General features: G+C 41.3%; 1 protein-coding gene across 1 annotated transcript; it reads left to right on the forward strand.

Moving 5' to 3' along the window:
- The first annotated feature begins 10,407 nt into the window (after window positions 1-10,407).
- r3hdm4 (R3H domain containing 4) lies at window positions 10,408-19,503 on the forward strand. The gene is made up of 8 exons (XM_080506664.1): window positions 10,408-10,567; window positions 12,449-12,606; window positions 12,763-12,884; window positions 13,310-13,427; window positions 13,523-13,608; window positions 14,664-14,749; window positions 16,746-16,801; window positions 16,971-19,503. The coding sequence occupies exons 1-8, from the start codon at window positions 10,527-10,529 to the stop codon at window positions 17,072-17,074; spliced, it is 771 nt and encodes a 256-aa protein (XP_080362790.1). The 5' UTR covers window positions 10,408-10,526; the 3' UTR covers window positions 17,075-19,503.
- The last annotated feature ends 234 nt before the right edge of the window (window positions 19,504-19,737 follow it).

Raw genomic sequence — 19,737 nt, forward strand, 5'->3', positions numbered from 1 at the left:
TGTAGGAAAACTGTATGATTGTGAACGTGTTGTCCTGAAGGAAAATACAAATATACGATTTCCCAGTGCTCTTTTTAAAACAGTCTGTTGTCTTTTGTCTTTCTCACGAGTCACTGAAACACGTTGGACAGTATTGTGTTTTTCTGAGTCGTGCTAAGAATGACTGTGGGTTTGGAAACACAGAAGAGTGAAGGGAGGCTCGACTCTCGGTTTGTGCTCCGGCTTTCCACTGACGCCTGCGCTCCTCTCCTGTGTGAAAGACAAAAACAGGTTTGGTTCATTGTTTCTTTACACGACAGTCCCTCGTGTGACGCTGTTATTCACGGCTGGAAACCAAAGGCTTATTGAGGAAATTAAAATGAACTGAATGAATTGAATTCATTTGTTTAGCAATATTTGAACAACATGTGAATTCTAGAGAATTCTTTTAAAATATGTAAGACAGTATGTGCATCACTAACTCACGTTATGGAATATAGTAATAATAAATGTCGCTATCGGACGTTACAACATTTAATAAGAAAAGCACCATGAATATTAAGCACTTTCTGCACCGGTCCTGTCTTGACTTGTGAAACAGTTCATCAGTTTATGGAGCGTACATGTTGAAGTTTCCTTTCTGCTGCCCAGCGCTCGTCTCATTCCAACTCCATCGACAGACGACGAGACGGGACTTCATCATCACCTCTCCTCCTCCTCCTCCTCCTCCTCTCCAGTTTCTGCGTGACGGTGTGCAGCAGGGCGTTCAGGTTGGACACGGAGACGTCAGGAAGGTGAAACTCTGCTGATCTCTGTACAGGAAGGATAACAATTCAACCGAAATGTACTATTTTGTGATATTTCACGAGTTACTTCACTTTCTTTACTCTTGTACATTTCTAAATTCAGTGTTTTTAATTATCATGTCACATAAATACAAACAAATTTGCTATGAATCTTGTCTAAATTAGATAAATGTGGCTCACTGAACACACTGTTTGAAAATCTATCTTATTCAGTTCAATTCAGAGTCACTTACATAGTGCAAATAACAATAAAATAGTGTTCTTATGACACTTTTACATCCAAATAAATGCAAAGAAAAACAAACTATCATAATTTCCACACGTGCGTAATCATTGTGACTGAAGAAAACTATTTATAATGAAGAAACCATGATTGTCTATGATTGGATCTGGTTTCAGACGTCTCCACATTTCTTTCACATTTTAAAGTGAGATGTTTTGATAGTACAACTATTTAATCTTGTATAATGTGACTCGTTAAGATGCAACCGGTAGGTGTGGATGACACCTGAAGTTATGCTGTGAACTGGAAGCTTTATCAATTAAACACAAAACTCAATTGTTTCTCCATAAAGCTGATGGACTTAAGAGAGAAGGAGACATTTAAACAAACAAAGAAGCAGGAATTGTTGTATCGCATTTGGTGCGTTACTAAAACAACAATCAAATAAGTAAACTCGCCATTTAATTTGTTCAAAACAAAGCACTTTGTTCAATTCTGTCATGATTTACCACTTTACTGAGATCAGTGCGTCGGGTTTAAATTGGACTCACACTTTTAAAGTGCAGAGGATTGTTCATCCAAGAGCTGCTGCCTGACACCGAGACCAGTCCGTCACCGGCCCACTGGTGTGTTGTTGTTTTTGTTATTGTTGTAAAGTTTGTAGAGCTGGGGGGTATTGCACAAAAGTTGGATAAATATATCCAGGATAAAGGAGAATGCGCGGCAGGGATAAGTGATTTTATTGTAGCCTTAATAGCAACTATCAAATAAAGTGATAGATTAGTGTTTAGCTGACTTTTTTTTCATTATTATTGTTTTTAAACATTTCAGCAGTAAAAAAAAAAAAAGCCCACTGTAAGAGGGGTGGCCCCCCTACACAGGACCTGACCCCAGCAGAGGAGCCGGACCTTGACCTGAATAAAGGGAGGCCAGTGATGGAGGGGATCCAGGGAGGGACTGTGACACTCAGTCCTTCCCCCTGATTGCCACTTCTATATAAATGGTAAATGGCTCCCACATTACACTTCCACTACAGATGAAACACATCACAGAATTATTGTGTCTGACTCTGTATTTGCTGCAGTATCTGGTGACAGAGTGGAGCTTTTGGAGCCACTTGACGACGATCCTGTTCGTTTTGTACATTTTAAACAGTGTTTGCCTGCATGTTATCTCAAATCTGAAGAATTCTCCTGTCCATGTATGTCTATGCAGGGTGAAGGCACATCTGTAGATGTGGAGTGTACCCCTACAGATGAGGAGTGTACCCCTACAGATGAGGAGTGTACCCCTACAGATGTGGAGACACTGTCTGTGAGCTCCAGAAGGCTCCAGGTTTGTGGCAAAAACTGCTTATATAGTTGTAAATGAATAGGAAATAAGAAATGAGGTGCTGAAAAAATGTTTTCCAGGACCGAGAGCCTGCCCTGGGCCAAAGTGAAGCTGGGAACATTGTGAGTATTAGCTAAAGTAAATGTGTTGAACAAATCATATTGTGCTAATTGCCCTTACTTTGACAGACCTCTCAAACCATCAGAGTCCTTTATGCGAGACATCTGCAGAAACAGATACCTCAAGCAGACATCAGAATAAAGAATGAGAAACGAAGAATGAGGAAACTGGATCTTGAGATCCAGAACCTGGAACGTAAGGTGGGAATGACAGTTCACACAGTTACCATATTAATAATGTATTGTATGTTAATGCTTGTGATATTTTCTCTCTACCACAGACGCCACGCTGAAAATCTATAATAAAAGTTGGTAGAAAATGACGCTGTCTTTTCTTTTACAATTAACGTGGGCCATACAAATGTTTTGAAAAGGTGCTATGCAGAAATTTTCTTGCCATGCATGACCAACACAAGAATAAATTGCACAACAGAACAAATATTTAATTAGACCAACATCCTTGCAACTCTAAAAATTATTATAAATGTAATGCCAATAACTCCAATGAGCCATTCAAATCAAACTGAAAAAAAAAATGAATAGAGATATTCTAAAGTGAAAAGGTGAGGTCCAAATAATGTATAGTATCCATTGTCTTATTTTTGCAATGCTTAAAAGTGTCTTATGTCACATTATTCTGTATCTTTTCTAACTTTTCAATGTTAGTGTTTTATTAATAAGGAAAATATTCCCAATAAACCATCTGTCTTCTCACTTCCATTGCTCAAATCTTGTGCTTTTGTTATTTTTGTTGTTATAAATAAACTATGATCATTAAATAAATATTAAAACCAAAAGTCAACGGACAAATTAAGTGATTATTTATTATAATTTGGTGGACAAACATGTATAAAAACTATTAACATTCTGTAAAACAATAATTTCTCACAGTGCAGACAGCAGAGCCACACCAGGGATATCTTTATCCTCTACAACTAACCTGCTCTGTAGCAGGTTAGTTGTAGAGGATAAATCATCATGGTTACTTGACCTGGATAAACCTGGCCAGCTTTGGTTCAACCAATTTGGGGACAACTTTATCCAGGATAGCTGATTTTTCCAGGGGGTATTGCACAAAACCAGAATAAGGGATAAAGCCTCGAAAAATCATACTACAATTGAAAATTTAAAATAACAAAAAAAAAAAATAAAGAATTGAAAATATACACGCTACAATTGTTAGTGTACTGCTAAATATTGATAATGTCAGGTCTCTGTGTCCTCCCCTTCCCAGTGTATTGAAGCCTCCCTTTCTCTGTCTCGTCCACCTCCTGGTCCCAGCTCCCCACTGTTACCCCTTTGGTTTCTGGATTTTGAACTCCCTTGACGTTAATTTCTTAAATAAATTATATGTTTGTACCACCTGGTTAGTTTGGATCTACCTACAATCCCTGAGAGATAAAGTAATGACAATAAACGGAGAACAATGGCAGAACAACCCAGTCAGTCGGTCCCATGGCCACACGCTGTCCATTCATGGGACATATTCGTTTTAAATCAGCCAACTTCCATAAAGGAAACCAATCCAACCATCCAACCAACATGTATCCCAGGCATGCAGCACAAATAAAATAAACACATTTGCTAAAAACGCAAGTGTTAAACCTCCTCCAACATCACCAAAAATGGTCTTACCTTCATCATTTGATTGTCCTTCTTCCTCCATTTTGTTTTACTTGAGTATTTCCACCGGGATTAATAATAGTTTGCTCATTTGCAGGAATAACTTGTCGCCGTCAATCATTCCGCCATTCTTCCGCTGGTGTTACGGATTAACTGGCGTCCTTGTTAACTGGTGACCAATTTATTTCAGTTATTACTGTTCGTCACTGCAGATGTTAAAATAAGACTCACTGTGAAATTTTGTTGTACAAGTGGTTAAATGACCCTGGCGAGGACAGCTACGGATTTCTGTCTGGTTTGTTATATCTGGTGTTGGTCACCAATTAACATGGAAGCCAGTTAATCCGAAACACTGGCCCGCTGTCGCTCAATGACCAATAAATATGACCAAATAATTGTAATATATAGTTAATTAATATAATAATCTAATTATTCATTAATACAATTAATATAATGATCAATATATACATATTTATCTACAAATTGGAAAATTTGACATTGGCAGTGGAGGCCAGCAGGATCTGTTGCCATGGGGACAGTTACTATGGTAATTGCCATTTAATGTGATGCTAGCAGTCGAGCTAAGCTAACTTAAGTCCGCCGGCAGCAGTCGCACTGGCGATCGACACAGCCACTCTTCCCTCTAACGAGTCCAGAAAGTTGGAAAAAGTCATCCAGAGCTGCAGAAAGTCGGAGTAAGTGTTTGCAGGAATCTTTACACCGTTTAATTGTACTTATCTGATCAGCTCCCGTCACTTAATACCAATGTTGCTACATATTCAAGTTCGATTGTGTTGTTTTCCAATTATGTTGTATGTTTTCAGGTGCACTCACGCTTAATCGATTTCAATTTTCTCATTTTCTCATTTCTACAGCTATTGAATTGTGGTTGATGTTCATTAGAAGTATTTTCAGTTGTGTTTATATAAACTGTTGTGAAATCATAAATTCAGTCACTTCTGATGTTAAGAACTAGTAGTACCAGTGTTTATATCATTATTCTTGTAACATGTTTGGCTTTTAAGGGACTGTGAACATCATTCTAATATTCAATACTTTTTCCATCTCTAGAATGGGCGGTTTCAAAGCTCGAGAGGAGTTTCTCAAACAGAATCTCAGACCAGACCCGGCCCAGCTTCAATGGCTGGAGCTCCAGGTATAATCCACACTCCTTCAACAAACATTCACTGCACACTAAAACATTCTGGAGGATTAACCCCGTTTTCCTTTCACACGTTTGTTGTTTTTTTTGGTAACTCCTGCAATCAGACTTGCTTTTGTTGATGTTGTTGTTGTTGTTGTTGCCTGAATACCCGTTTGAAGATACATCAGTTTTCCGTTGTGTGTTGTCAGGATCACAGCTATGCCCGGCCCCCTCTCCCAGCCAAGAGGAGGAAAATCATAAATGTCTCGGGTAACGTGGCTCATTCACAACACAAAGCTGCGACTGTTTTTGTTGTTCATGATATCTAACCAATTCACTTCTCGTTTGTTTTCGTAGCTGGAGAAAGCTGGACAAGGAGTAGTGTTGAGCTGTTTTTCTCCACTGCATCCTACTCCGCCGACCTGCTCACTCCTACCAGGCTCAGACTCACCATGAACAATAAGAACATGTCTAGAAAGAGGAAGAGCACGGAAAAGGCCTGGGGCGCGCCGGAGGGCAAGAAGGTGAAGGTGAGCGCTGCTGCCCATCAGCTCACCATAAAACTGGATCCAGATGCAGTGAGGGACTTGTTTTCCCATTACAAACATGTTGAATGAGTTTATTTTCTCTCTTTCAGACGTTGACCAAGACAGCCAGGACGTCCACAAGCATAAAGGTAAGATCACTTATCCTGACTCACTTTTTCCCCCCCATGTTGCCTGAACACTCGTTTTCAACACGGTCTTCCATTGTGTGTTTTCAGGACCACGACTCCAGTCCACCAGCTCCTTCCAAACAGAGGCCCCGCCCACTTCAAGTGGACGAGAGGAGTGGCTGCTGCAAAAAGGTAACGAGCTGCAGGCAGAGTCCACAAGCTTTCACCCATTGATGTGAAAGTTACTTTTCAAAGTAAAGCTCAGCTCAGCACTTTTCAGGGTATTTCATTGTCCTTTTAATGCTTTTTTGATGCAGAGATGGTTGAAACAATGGGCGGAAGAGCACATGGAGGACAAGACCTCCCAGCAGAATGGCAGATCCTCCCTCAACCTGCCTTCTAGTGGTACGAACATCATGCTGGATTCTCACAAACAAGCAGAACTGAGCTAGTGGATGCTGCTGTTAACTTTCCCTGTGCCATTGGTGTGTTGTTCTCGGCTTTCCTGAAGTTTTTCCTGACATCTCATGTTTTGAAATTCACAGAGCTCACCCTGCCACTCAAGAAGCGCTGCTCTCGGTATCTGGCGGAGTTGATGCCACAACCCATCTGACTCGCCATACCAGCAGAGCGCCAAGAACTTTCGAAATAAAACTAAAAAGTTCTGCACAAAGATGGTCACTGACTCATAAAATTCAAACAATCAATGAAAAACCAGGCAGGAATCATATGTATGCTCAAATTGTCCCCAGAGATAGAACACACACACACACACACACACACACACACGCACACACACACGCACACACACACGCACGCACACATGCACACACACACACACACACACACACACACACACACACACACACACACACACACACACACACACACACACACACACACACACACACACACACACACACACACACACACACACACACCTGGGGGGTATTGCACAAAACCAGGATAAAGGATAAAGCCTGGAAAAATCAGCTATCCTGGATAAAGTTATCCCCAAATCGGTTGAATGAAAGCTGGCCAGGTTTATCCAGGTCGAGTAACCATGGTGATTTATCCTCATGAAGACATCCCTGGTGTGGCTCTGCTGTCTGCGCTGTGAGAAATTATTGTTTTTACAGAATGTTAATAGTTTTTATACATGTTTGTCCACCAAATTATAGTAAATAATCATATAATTTGTCCGTTGACTTTTGGTTTAAAAACATTTTTTATGATCATGACGGCAAAAATAACATAAAAACACAAGATTTGAGCAATGAAAGTGAGAAGACAGATGGTTTATTGGGAATATTTTCCTTATTAATAAAACACCAACACTGAAAAGTTAGAAAAGATACAGAACAATGTGGCAGAAGACACTTTTAAGCATTGTAAAAATAAGACAATGGATACTATACATTATTTGGACCTCAACTTTTAACTTTAAAATATCTCTATTAAATTAATTTTATTTGTAATACTAATAAATCCTGGTTGTGGAATTACAGTCAGAGTTTGATTTAGATGGCTCATTGGAGTTATTGGCATTATATTTATAGCAATTTGTAGAGTTGCAAGGATGTTTTCACTTAGATGTGACAAAGGCAACGTAGTATATAAAGCTCCAACTCCCAATTAGCCACTTTCCTCATCATGGCTCTTTTCACGAAGATCAGGGGGAAGAACTGAGTGTCACAGTCCCTCCCTGGATCCCTTCCATCACTGGCCTCCCTTTATTCAGGTCAAGGTCCGGCTCCTCTGCTGGGGTCAGGTCCTGTGTAGGGGGGCTACCTCCTGTGCTCTTACAGTGGGATTTTTTTTGACTGCTGAAATATTTAAAAATAATAATAAAAAAAAAAGTCAGCTAAATACTAATCTATCACTTTATTTGATAATTGCTATCAAGGCTACAATAAAATCACTTACCAGACTCCAGAATATTCTTTTTAACCTGTTGCCATGTCCTTTTCTGGCCAGACAGGTTTGTTCTTTATGAAACGCTTATTAAACGATGCGTGTCGCATCAATCATAAGCAGTTATATGATCCAACACTGATTTGGAAAAGGGCGAATGGCCAGAAGGTACATGGACAGGGGAGGCAGAGGGTCACCTCTGGGTTAGAAACTCATTCTGCTGGAGGTCTGAGGCAGCATAAAGATGGTGGAGGGCCGGGAGGCAAGGCACCGATGTTTAGTCTGCCGTGGAAGAGCAACGGCAGCAAGGGAGGAGAGGAGAGCAGGAACCGGGCAGAAGAGGGAAAAGTTCAAGAAAGCTCTTTTTTTGTCTCAATCAGTTCGTCTCGACAGGATAATAAACCAGATTATGGAGCATCTTCCTCCTAACATCCAGATAATAGAGCATCTTCCTCCACTAACTAATGTAACTTTTTCTTGAGTCAAACAGACATTTGATTGACTCACACATCTAAAGTTTATTATGTATAATAATATAATAATAATCTGATTAACTACTAAACATAACGGCATCATTTTTATTTTTTCAGAATTAATCAAACTGTAATCATAGAAGGTTAAAGTTGCTAAAACCGAAAGGGATTAAATATGATTTTAAGCGGGACAAACAGAAACATTTTTGAAAGCCTGTATAATCCACACAGAAGTCGTCTTCGACACGCTGGGATTGCCGCCTTGCCACCTTCTTTCTGTGGCCGACCCGGCCTAATTATCCGTGTAATGATATAACCGTGGGGGGAAAGGGGATCTGCCCCTGGTCTCACACACACACACACACGCACGCACGCACGCACGCACGCACGCACGCACGCACGCACGCACGCACACACACACACACACACACACACACACACACACACACACACACACACACAGACACACACACAGACACACACACACACACACACACCTCATGAAGTTCCCAGATCCTGATAACACCAGTGATCATGATGTTTTTGTCCAATTTTACAGGACTTTTTATCACTTTGTTCGCCAAAAGCTTGATAAAACAGGAAGTCACTGCACACAAAGTGTTTATTTGTGCCACACAGCTCGTAAAAATCAAGCATTAAACAGATTTTCATTGATCGTACACCATCATGAGTGAAGAAACAGCACGCCATCAAGATTAGATTTACTTGTGGCATTAATTTTCATAATATCCAGTCTATGAAATCATCTGCAGCTCAGAGGGATTCAACTGTGACCTTGAGAGAAAAATGTGTATTCACACGCTATATTGTTCACGTGTGCTCTGGCTTACACCCACCACCTTCAGCTAACCTCAAGTCCTTAAGGCTTGGATGTTGTTGTTTTGTATTTGACTGTATTGTGTGACAGAACATTGACGAGAGTGACAAAGACGTGATGAGACGAGGCAACAGACGGTATAAAGTTTCTGCACGATTTGCCTCAGTTCGGCTGAAGATGATGGAAAACCTGAGCGAAGGAGGAGAAGAAGAGGGTGTGAAGACAGGAGCTCATCGCAGCTGATTTTCTCTCAGAAAACAGTTAAAATACTTAAAGCCTTTCACTCCGTGTGTGAGTGCATCCAGATTAAAAACATGTATTTTTTTGAGGCAAGGTTAGAAGAGAAAAGGGTCTTTATGGGGACAAAAGGATTAAAAAAAAAACATGTAAGTCATAAACAATCTGGAGCGAATAACAGCAATTTCACAGCTAATTTGTAGATTTCACATGTGGATGGCTGCATCACCTCCCTCCATTGAATACCGTGAATAGAGGCTGACATTACAGCCGCAGGACCAAACTCTGCGTGGTGGGAAGAGGTCAGAGGTCAGAACGCTTTCAGCCCAGTTTGAGTCTGGAATCGCTGTCTCCATTGTCTATTTGTGATTTATTTTTGGTTCTTTTCTACCTTTTTGTGAAATGTTTGTATCTCTATGTTTCCTTTGAGTCTTTTGTATTCATTTCTGTGTCTCTTTTTGCAGCCTTTGCGTATTTCTGTGTTTATTTGTTATCACTTGTTGTCTTCGTCATCCATTTCCATCCATGTGTGTTTATTTTGTGTGTCATGGAAGTCATCTTTAATGTCTTATCCCAGCAATTTCGGATTTTTCACATTTACAAAGTAGTCTAATAGTCTATAACAGATATTGCTACCGAGGTGGCATGAAACGATATATAAATGTGGCTACATAAATGTACAGGCTAAAACCAACCTTGTGTCATTTCACTTTATTTAGTGTGATTTTCTGGTTATATCATTTTTTATATAATTTTTTTATTTCATTATTTTTCATTAAAATATTATGATAATATTAGAAACAATCTTCTTCTCTTCTTCCTCTTCCTTGTGCTTCTTCAGGCTGGTCACGTGATTAAAGACCGTAACGTCATCACACGCCTACTGACGCTGTGAGGAAGGCTGCAGCCGAAACAATTCCGCTTGTCGTATTCCTTCTTCACTCTCCCGTCCTCGGTATTTTTGACGGAGTGGCTGCTCTGCTGTTCCGCTGTTCCTCGGCTCTTTGTGGAGGTTCCTCCCTCACTTCACGTCGTCTGTCGCTGCACCACCGTACACCTCCACTTGTTTCGGGGCAACTCTGCTGTTTTTGTTGTGGTGTATTTAACACGGTCCGCACGGATATTTATACATACACGTATATATCAAGGGGGCTCTGCTTCGTTTGGGTTTTGCCTGAATAAGATGGTCGTTTTGACAAACCACAATGAAGAGCAGGATTACATGTGAGTAGATTCTTCGTATTATCGTTCCCCCTGCTAGTTAGCATTAGCCAGGGATACAACCTAGGTTAACGTTAAGTCCAGTTTGACTTCCAGGGTTTGTCGCCGCTGTCGGGTCAGATTTAGGTGTCGCAGACTCTGCTGATCGACAAACCTCCACTTCATCCGAGCTGCTGGTTTGTTTTTCTGTGAAATCTGAGGCTATAAACCGGGGGTTTAAAATGTGTCCTTGTTAGCCTGTAGCCGCTAGCCGACCTGTTTCTGTCACTCCCTGAAGAATCATCTAAACATTTATTATGCTATTATCTAGACCTATCTGGAGGAGAGTAACACATGGCCTCTTGTATTTGCTCCTTGGTGAAGTGTGAGAAGACTTCTTGGTATTTTAATCACAGTTATAGTGGATATCTAATCTAATCCCGGGTCTGCTGGTAAATCTTCCCAGTTTGTTGAGATTTTGCATGCAAAAATAATGAGATTCCAAAAAGAATTGAGACATGACCGCATATTATGGGGGCGATTAACCTGCTCAAGTCGGAGCTAATAATAATTGTGAGGAGTTGGCAGGCCGAGAGGCAGAAAGCCAGCAGAGGAGGTCAGTCCTCCTCAACACACTGACCTACATCTGCTGCTGAGATCCAGTGTGAAGCGAGACTCTCACTCTGCAGGAGGAGCTCCTCTCCTCATCACACCACCCAATCCAGCTCATGTGGCTTCTCATATGGGATGTTGCTCACAAAGACTCATTGAAAACAAACGATAATCACTGCAAGCCTCCACATATCTTAATCCAGCCAAGTAATCGATAACTTGGGGAATAATATAAAGACGGATGAGTAATTTCGAGATGCTGTTCAGTCATAAGGATTGTGGTGTGGTGATGTCACGGCTTGTGTGTTTGATCACAGTGAGAATGTCTGATTTGAGTCTGGGTTGGTCCTTTCTGTGTGGAGTTTGCATGTTCTCTTTGAGCTTCACGGGTTTGGCGGACCAGAAGGGTCAACACAACAGCCAAAGACAAAACAGAAGTGCGCAGCGGTCAGAACAAGCTTGATTTCTGGGATAATATTTTCTGATGGACTATTTTAAGTTATGGTAGAATTTAGTGAAACGTAAGTAAAACGCAGCTGCTCCAGATTGAGCTTGTGATTATTGCGTATTTGCATTTTGATAAACTCTGTTCTGAATTTTTTTTTTTTTAATGGTTTGACAGGAAATATTGTCCTCTGGGAACAAAGCCTGTTCTTCCAACCGCTGCTCACTTCTGCTGAGTGTTAACTTACCTTGTGGCCTTTGCGTTTGCGTTGTGGCTTTTGCAGTTGCATTGACCCTTCTTGGCCACTGTGAATCGGTGGCCCCTAAATTGTGAGTCAGTGTGAATACAACTATTTGTTTGTCCAGGCTGTACCCTGCCTCAGCCCGTTGGACCTGTTCAGACTTGGCGTTAACGTGAGTTTCAGGTGATCTGAGTGTGAACAGGCACCCGAGGGCTTCCTTCAAGCCACTTCCAGAGGTGCTCTGGAATGCATCTAAACACATAGGCTCTGTAGTGTGAACGCCATGTGTTGCGGATGCTTCACTGGATAGTGGCGTTGCAGGAAAATACGTCATATGTGATTGTGATATGTGCCGTGTTTTCGTTTAAGAAAATGCACCCGTCTGAATTATACAGTGGTGATATAAGAAGATCAGAAATGTTTAGATGAATCTGGATATGTGTCTCTTTGACCTAAACACAAGTAGATATTGTCTTATACTGGTTTCATATGACTATTTCTGGTTTCTTACCAGGCACCGTAACAAGATGTGGGTCAACTGAGTTCTCAAAACACGTCAAATAAATCACTCTCGTCAATTGAATCATTTCTCTCTCTGTGTTTGTAGCCTGATCGAGGAGCGCAAGTGCTCCTCGCTGCCCAGCTCACCTGCCAAGCGAGTGTCTCCTGCCAAAAAGAAGCAGTTTTATATCAACCAGGCCATCCGTAACTCTGACCTCACTCCCCGGGCCAAAGGCAAGAAGAGCCTCCGCCGACAGGAGAACAGTAAGCGTTCACCCAATCCAGTCGTTCCATCCAGCCCGCGGCTGTGAAACACAGACTTTCCACCTTTATTTACCGACGCGTTAAATTTATTTTGCCCGTCGCCGCTTCTGCTCACATCCTTGCCGCCGCTGTCTCTTGCCTCCCTCTGGAAATCAGCACGTTTCCTCGCAAACCTCCTGGAGAAGGATGAGTGCTCCAAAGACGACCTGGAGGTCTGCAGTAACCCGGCCATCCCGTCCATCTTCACCGAAGCGTGCACCAATGGAAACTACATCGAGGTAGACACCTGCAGTGCTCGTCAGCCCCACGTCTTTACATAAGAGCTGAGAAGCGAGCCGTCAGTGACTTACGTCCTCAGTGTTTTCTGATTTAATGGCGAGCTCCTGCTGAAAGGATCTCGCGTCTGTGTTGAACCCTCATATTCTCGTCTGAAATGAGATTTCGTCTGGCGCCAGTCGTGTGCACCGTTTCTGTCTAGTTGTTTTAATTGTGTGCAGCTGAACACGTCAGCAATCAAATGAGTATTTTTTTTTTACAATTTGTCCAATGCAGTTGCAGAAATAATAAACTGCATCGTAGTGCAACACAGATGCGTCATTCATGCGGTTGGTGGGATCGTCACACTGAGGACTATTTCACTGTTGTCACATTACATTTGCTTCCTTAAACTGACTACTTGTGTTTTACTGCCGTGTCGTTTCAGCCGTGGAACGACTTCATGAACTGTTCCGGCGAGGAGCAGGAGCGGCTCCTGTCCCTGCTGGAGCAGGAAGGTGCCAAGAAGAAAAACGCCAACCCTCTGGTCAAAGATGAGAGGAATGGTCCGTCACAGAGGAATTTCTTTTTGTTTGCCCCCCCCCCAGACTATTTGTTTAACATGTTCACGTCAGCCTGACTGTCCCTGCTCTCTCTGCAGTAAATCCTGCCTTCAGTGCACAAGACTGCTTCCAAAGAATCGATCGCAGGCTGCGAGTGACTCTGAGACGGAAACAAATCCCGATAGTGAGTGTCTCACTGTTAACAACTGATCCACACGTGTTAAGTTTCTTGTGCAGGCTTTTTTTTTTCTCTTTTGTTAACAGTTTTTCCAAACAATGAAGTAGGGGTATCTTATATAGTCAACAAAAAAATACATCTTGCTTATTTTTTGTTTGACTTCACGATAATGGTAATATGATAATATCCTTTAAACAATTAATTTTTTATTTTTTTTACAAAAACAAGTGTAAATTCTTCTTGCTTACCAGGACATTTATAGATGAACAGGAGCAGCTCTAGTTTATTTTCCTACAACGTGTTCATTCAAGAGACTCACAGTTAAACTCCAGCGTCGAGACACTGAACGTTCAGGTTCTCTCTCTTGTGAGGTAAATTGTGAAGCATACAGGTCTCTTCACTGCCACAGTTTTCCAGTGTCTTCTGCTGTTTGTAAGTTTAAAAAGCAGACATCCAACTCAACAATTGTGGCGCCACCCTTCAGAATGCAGGCGCGCTCCACAGCAGGGGGACACGGTTTCTATTGGGGGTGACGTATGTAAAATGACACTTTGGCAAAAAAAATATCGACAACTGAACTGTGTTCATGTTGTATTAATTCAAATAGTTGCAGGCGACGTAAACAATTATGGTTTCAGACCAAAGGCCACATCAAAGTCTTGTTTGTTAAACTGTCCATTTGCGAAAGCTCTAAACTGTATAAGGAGAACATCTGGCAAACTTTAAGAATTAGTTTTTCAGCTCGTCATTCTAGATTAGTTGAGCAGTCCCACATCTGCTCTCCGTCGTTCTCCTCACGGCTGAGTGGCTCTGTCGTTGTAAATCTTGGACGAACGCACCTAATATTGTGTGTCAAGCTTTATTGTGACCTGAAGAAGCACCTCTACTTCTAAGCCACTTCTCTAGCGAGGCGAGTGTGGCTTTTAAAAAGTGGAACAAAGTGTGGGGGAAAAGCCTGTTATTCATGCTATGCATGTATGTGAGAACACAGTGTGATTGTGATTCACAAGCTGGGGTTGGTTTTCAACCAAAACATTTAATTCCTCTGGTTTTCCTTTCAGGGAACGGTTGAGGTTCTTGAGGAAAACCTCATGAGCTTCTTCAATGCTCAACCTCGCTCTGTTTACACAACCAACCTCGCCAGCAGGTAGGAAAATGTATTCTGGTTATCTGTGTGTCTGCAGAAGCACCAGGCTGATTTTTCTTCTTCTTCATCCTCAAAAAGTTTTATTCAGCCACTGGTGTCATATTTCAGGGATTTCAACAGGCCTGTGTAGTGGAAGACAATGTTTCTTCTTCGTAGGAAATGTTTTTATTTTTATTTTTTTTTTTAAAAATTACATATTTTTATCTCGTTATTATCCCCCGCCGTGGCTGATAGGCCCCGAAGGGGGATCTTGAAACAGTCTCCGTACGTCCGTTCGAACGTTTCTACCTATATCTCGGCAACCCCTGGGCCCACAGTGACCAAACTTCACATGTGGATACATCTCAGAGGGGGACGGGATACTATGGTGACCTTGACCTAATTTGCATATTAAGTAGGTCACAGGGTCACGAAGTGCTTAAAAACACATTTTGGGCTCTGGAGGCCTAGGTTTTTGAGCTAGGGCTCTGAAATTTTATACACACATGATACACACTCCAGGGATAACCTCGAGTACACCAAGTGACCTGACCTTCACCTTGAAGATTGGTAGGGTCTGAAGTTTGCTCGTCATGGTTGCACAATACATGTATTTTCATATAAACATTTCTCCTCATTTCTCAGCAGTTCCTGGGCCCACAGTCACCAAACTTCACACATGGACACTCCACCTGGGGAGAAGGGGCACCATGGTGACCATGACCTAATTTGCATATCAGGTCACAGGGTCACTAAGTGCATAAAAACACCTTTTGGGCTCTGGAGACGTATTTTGACATAGCTTATGAAGAAGACCTTTCAGATTCTACATAATTATCTACTAGGACCCATGGAACACCCTCTAGTGTACCAAGTGTGCTGCCTTAGAGCTGGCTTTGTGAGAAAATATAAAGCCCTCCGGCGGGGGATTAGCCGAGCAACGGCCTTCTTGTTCAGTTGGTTCTTTTGATGAATTGTTATATATTACTCACACGTTTAAGGCGTGGATTTACCTTGGAACTCGTTATTGCATTTTCAGTTTCTATATCTTAGAGTCAATATTGATCTTTACTTTGTTTTTCATTTAAAAACTCTTGAGCGGGAAAAAGGCTGTGGTAACCAGAATAGATCAATTTGCACATTTGTTCAGTCTTTCATAGATTTTGCAGACTTTTTTTGTATTTGTTTGGAGTTTTTCTTTCAATTTTCCCTGATATTCTAGTGTAATTTGCAGTGTATTTATCTGTGTGTTTTTTTTAAAACTCATATTTATGACAATTTTGATTAAATACAAGTCGTAAAGTAAAAACCGCACTCCTAATTTAATTCATGATTAGTTTGAATTAGCTTTGACGCATTGACACCAATAAGTCTACAGGAATACAGTGACATTTATTGATGTGGGGGGAAAAAATGGCAGGTATTTTAAAAAATGTGAAAACTTTCAGAATCCTCACTGAAACTGGCTAAATTCCTAGATATTTATAGGATCCCCACATGTCAAAATAATATGGGTCTATACGGATTACGTAAAGCTCTGGCCCTTCATTGACCTTCAGAGTCACGACTGTGCCACACAAATGTCTTTTTCTAGATCATCTTCCAAGTCGCACCAGTTCCTGAAATACAACCACCCCACCAACGCAGACCCCCAGATCACGTGAACACAAGTTCTATATCCCCGGCTCTCGAGTAATACGCCGACTGAAACTCCAGACAGATCGATGCTAATTCTGTTTCACCACCTGGAAGCCTGGTTTATATTAAATTACACAATTCACCCAGAGAAGTGGAAATTCACTGCAGCAGCAGCATGAAAAACAACACAAACATTTTAAAGCAAATAAATACAGGATGTGAGCAAATAGGTATGGATGGATGTTTATTGATCTGCTCATGTGAAGCGACTGAAAGCTCCTTTTCATGGCAGTTGATTGTAAGTGATGAGCTGGAGGTGACGGAGGGGAGGGAGAGAGAGAGGGAAGTCACGTTTCTGGTGTCTGTGTGTTTCACTCAGCTTTGAGAGGCTGCTGCTTCACGCCGTCTGCCAGTATATGGACCTCTTCTCTGCAAGTGAGTGCAAATAACACACATCGAACACACAGTTTCAGTATCCATTAACCTCATGGCGTCATGTGGATTCGGCAAATCTCTCTCCAAACAATTGCTGGGAAGTGCGAAGGCATTCGTGTATGGAGGTACGTGTTTCAACGGTTGTTCTGCTGTGTGTCGGCCCCTTCAGGCACAGACTACAACGGGTCACGTCAGACCGAAGTGGTGAACAAACAGGAGGAGTTTCTGCCCCCTGGGCTCCTGCTGTCGGCCTACCTGGAGCACATGAGCTGAGCTCAGCACGTCACCTCCAGGGTCTCCTGCAACAAAGGCCTTCGGAGCTTTGGCCAATTATTCACACAAAGCCACGGTTTGTACGCAGCGTCTGAAATGTCCAGTGAGCTCAGTAAGCGGAGCTGGAAACCTCCCTGCTTCTCTGGTTTCTCCAGTAAATTTTCCATTAATTGTCCCCATAAACACGTCGGAGTTCTTCACTGTAAAGCGTCCGAGTTAAACCACGTGCTGCAAGCGACATGTCAATACGCAGGCTTGTTAATATGTTGGCATGCATTAAATCACACACACACACTGACAAAGTGTCATTCAAACAGTCCAAAAGTAACTAGCGTGCAAAGAATAAACCTCACAGGCTTGGTCAGCCAACCTCGAGGAAAATGTCCTGTTTTCCGTCTCACTGGGAGAGATCTGAAAGCTACAGTGGCGATATAACAGTCGTTCCACAGCGATGATATAATCTTGTAAACTTGGCTAAATGTGACACAATCCATGTTAGTTTCATGGGTTTTTTTTTCTTTTTTCAAAACCTGCTCAGTTGTTTCAGACGGCTGGTAAAATACATCAAAAAGATAGGAGAGAAAACATTGGGACAAACAGATTGTGTTCAAACCCTGATTCATGTCGGGAGTAAAGATTCTCACTGTTTCCAAACAGCGGTGGGACATTTCTGAAAACCTTTTTTTAATTTGGAAATAGTTAAATGATATTCAACAACAGGAAGGTTTTGTGATTATGATAATGTGGGATCATATATGAGTAAAACTTTACAAAAAACAGCTTGAAGAGCCATTTTTATAATCCTAATAATATAGTTGACTATAACTAGATGTGTTTTCACCGCGGGCCGTTGCTACGATGTTGTAGACAGTGTGACAATGTAAACGTTTACTCAACGTTGTTTGATTTGACCGAGAGAAAAAAAAGCAGCAGCAACCTTGAATATTGTTGGAAAACAATGGAAAATTAATTGTGAAAACATTGAGCTCAGCAGTTTTGACTGTCAGAAGCTTGTGATGCTGATCTAATCTCTACAATGTACCGGTGCTCCTCTGAAATCACTGCCTGAACAACAACAAGCCTACAGGAATAATGTGAGTACAAAGAATAGAAGCATGAGTTTTAGCGAGCGGTCTTCATGTACAGACGCTCGGCATGAGTGAGACGTCTTTTTGGGTTTGTTTTTTTTAAATTGTTGCTTGGGAAGTGATTTTTCTTTTAAAGTTAACTGTTTGATGTAAAAGATCTTACAAAGTGGATTTAGGTGATTTGAGTTGGTACGTCTGTTTCTACCATCCAGATTTTTCTTTCTGGTTTCAAGTAAATGTGTTGCAATGACATGATGACAACCACATTTAAAGGAGGTCATATTATCCAGCTTTCCAACACTGTCAACATGGGTCTCGTTGGTCCAAAAACATTGTATTCAAAGTTTATGGCCCCAAATCCAACCTTTCTTTGACTTTCCTCCATTAGAATATTGGATCATAGCAGCTGCATTCAGAATCTGCTGCGTCTGTGTGAGCCGGACTGGCTCCGCCCACACAGTACTTCCTCTCGTGGTGCCATGTGCCAGAGCAGAGCTGCCTGATTGTGGGAGGAGTTCATTATTGATTCGCTCATTGGAACACATTTTTAAAAATGTTTTTAAACAAGCCAGGGAGAGAGAGGAAAGGTTTACTTCACTTCTTGAGCGTCGTTCCTGGTTTGGGGACGATTGTTACTGTTGGAAAACCATTAGAAAGTGAATTTAGAATAATATGACCCCTTTAAGGTTTGATAATGATCAGAATAACCTGAGTTTTCACTCTGGGGTGTGTCTAATCTTGGAGGTTCACATCCTGGATATGGACCTCTGCCTTCACAACTAAGAGTTTCTCTTGTTTGTTCTGTACATATATTTCTACCTTTGTACTGCCTGGGTTTTGGGATCATATCCAGGTTATTTAATGGAATGAAAATTGCCACCAGTTACTTGGCAACGTGACAAAACTTGATCTGTTAGTGCATTTTATCAACAACCAAAGTTTGTGAGTGGGTTGTGTGATAATCCAACTTCTCAGGCTTTTAAAGTGTCACTCTGAATGTCATGTAGTCAATTCTTGTGTACTTTACGCTGTTTAGTTTGTTTGAATTGTGTTGGCCAACACACTGCAGGGTGCTGCCGTCTTAATACCTTCATGTAGTTGTGCTGTAAATATCAAATTCGATTGACTTGTGCCAATGTTTGAAAAAAAAAAAATTGCCTAAACAGTCTGAGAGCTTTATACACTTATCTGAAGCATCTTTGTGTTTGTATGTATATATATATCTTATGTCCATATTTATAATAATCATTGCAGCTATTAAACGGTTTAAGATATTTTCTCACTTTATTGTCGACTTATTTCTTCTAAATGCTGAAAGCCATGTCTGAGATCACAATTGTAATAAATAGGACTTGACTTGCCAAATATCCTCGTCTGCATTTTTGTGACGGTGAATACATCCAACATTCACAACATATAAAATCAACTTTCTTTCACTTTTTCCTCATCCTAATTACGTCGTACATGTTGCACACCAGCACATTAATACAACTACAGACGTTGGTGTAAAATATGGGAGTACAACTAATAATATGAAGATATACCTAACGTATTGGAGGAATGCATAAAAACTTT

The sequence above is a fragment of the Blennius ocellaris genome (assembly GCF_963422515.1).
Source record: "Blennius ocellaris genome assembly, chromosome: 12".
NCBI classification, from domain to species: domain Eukaryota; kingdom Metazoa; phylum Chordata; class Actinopteri; order Blenniiformes; family Blenniidae; genus Blennius; species Blennius ocellaris.

Excerpts from the sequence above, each read along its gene's own strand:
- r3hdm4 (XM_080506664.1), top strand. The coding sequence starts at position 10,527 with ATGGTCGTTTTGACAAACCACAATGAAGAGCAGGATTACAT. Across the intron at positions 13,609-14,663 it reads GACGGAAACAAATCCCGATA|GGAACGGTTGAGGTTCTTGA; the intron begins GTGAGTGTCTCA and ends TTTTCCTTTCAG. Across the intron at positions 14,750-16,745 it reads ACAACCAACCTCGCCAGCAG|CTTTGAGAGGCTGCTGCTTC; the intron begins GTAGGAAAATGT and ends TGTTTCACTCAG.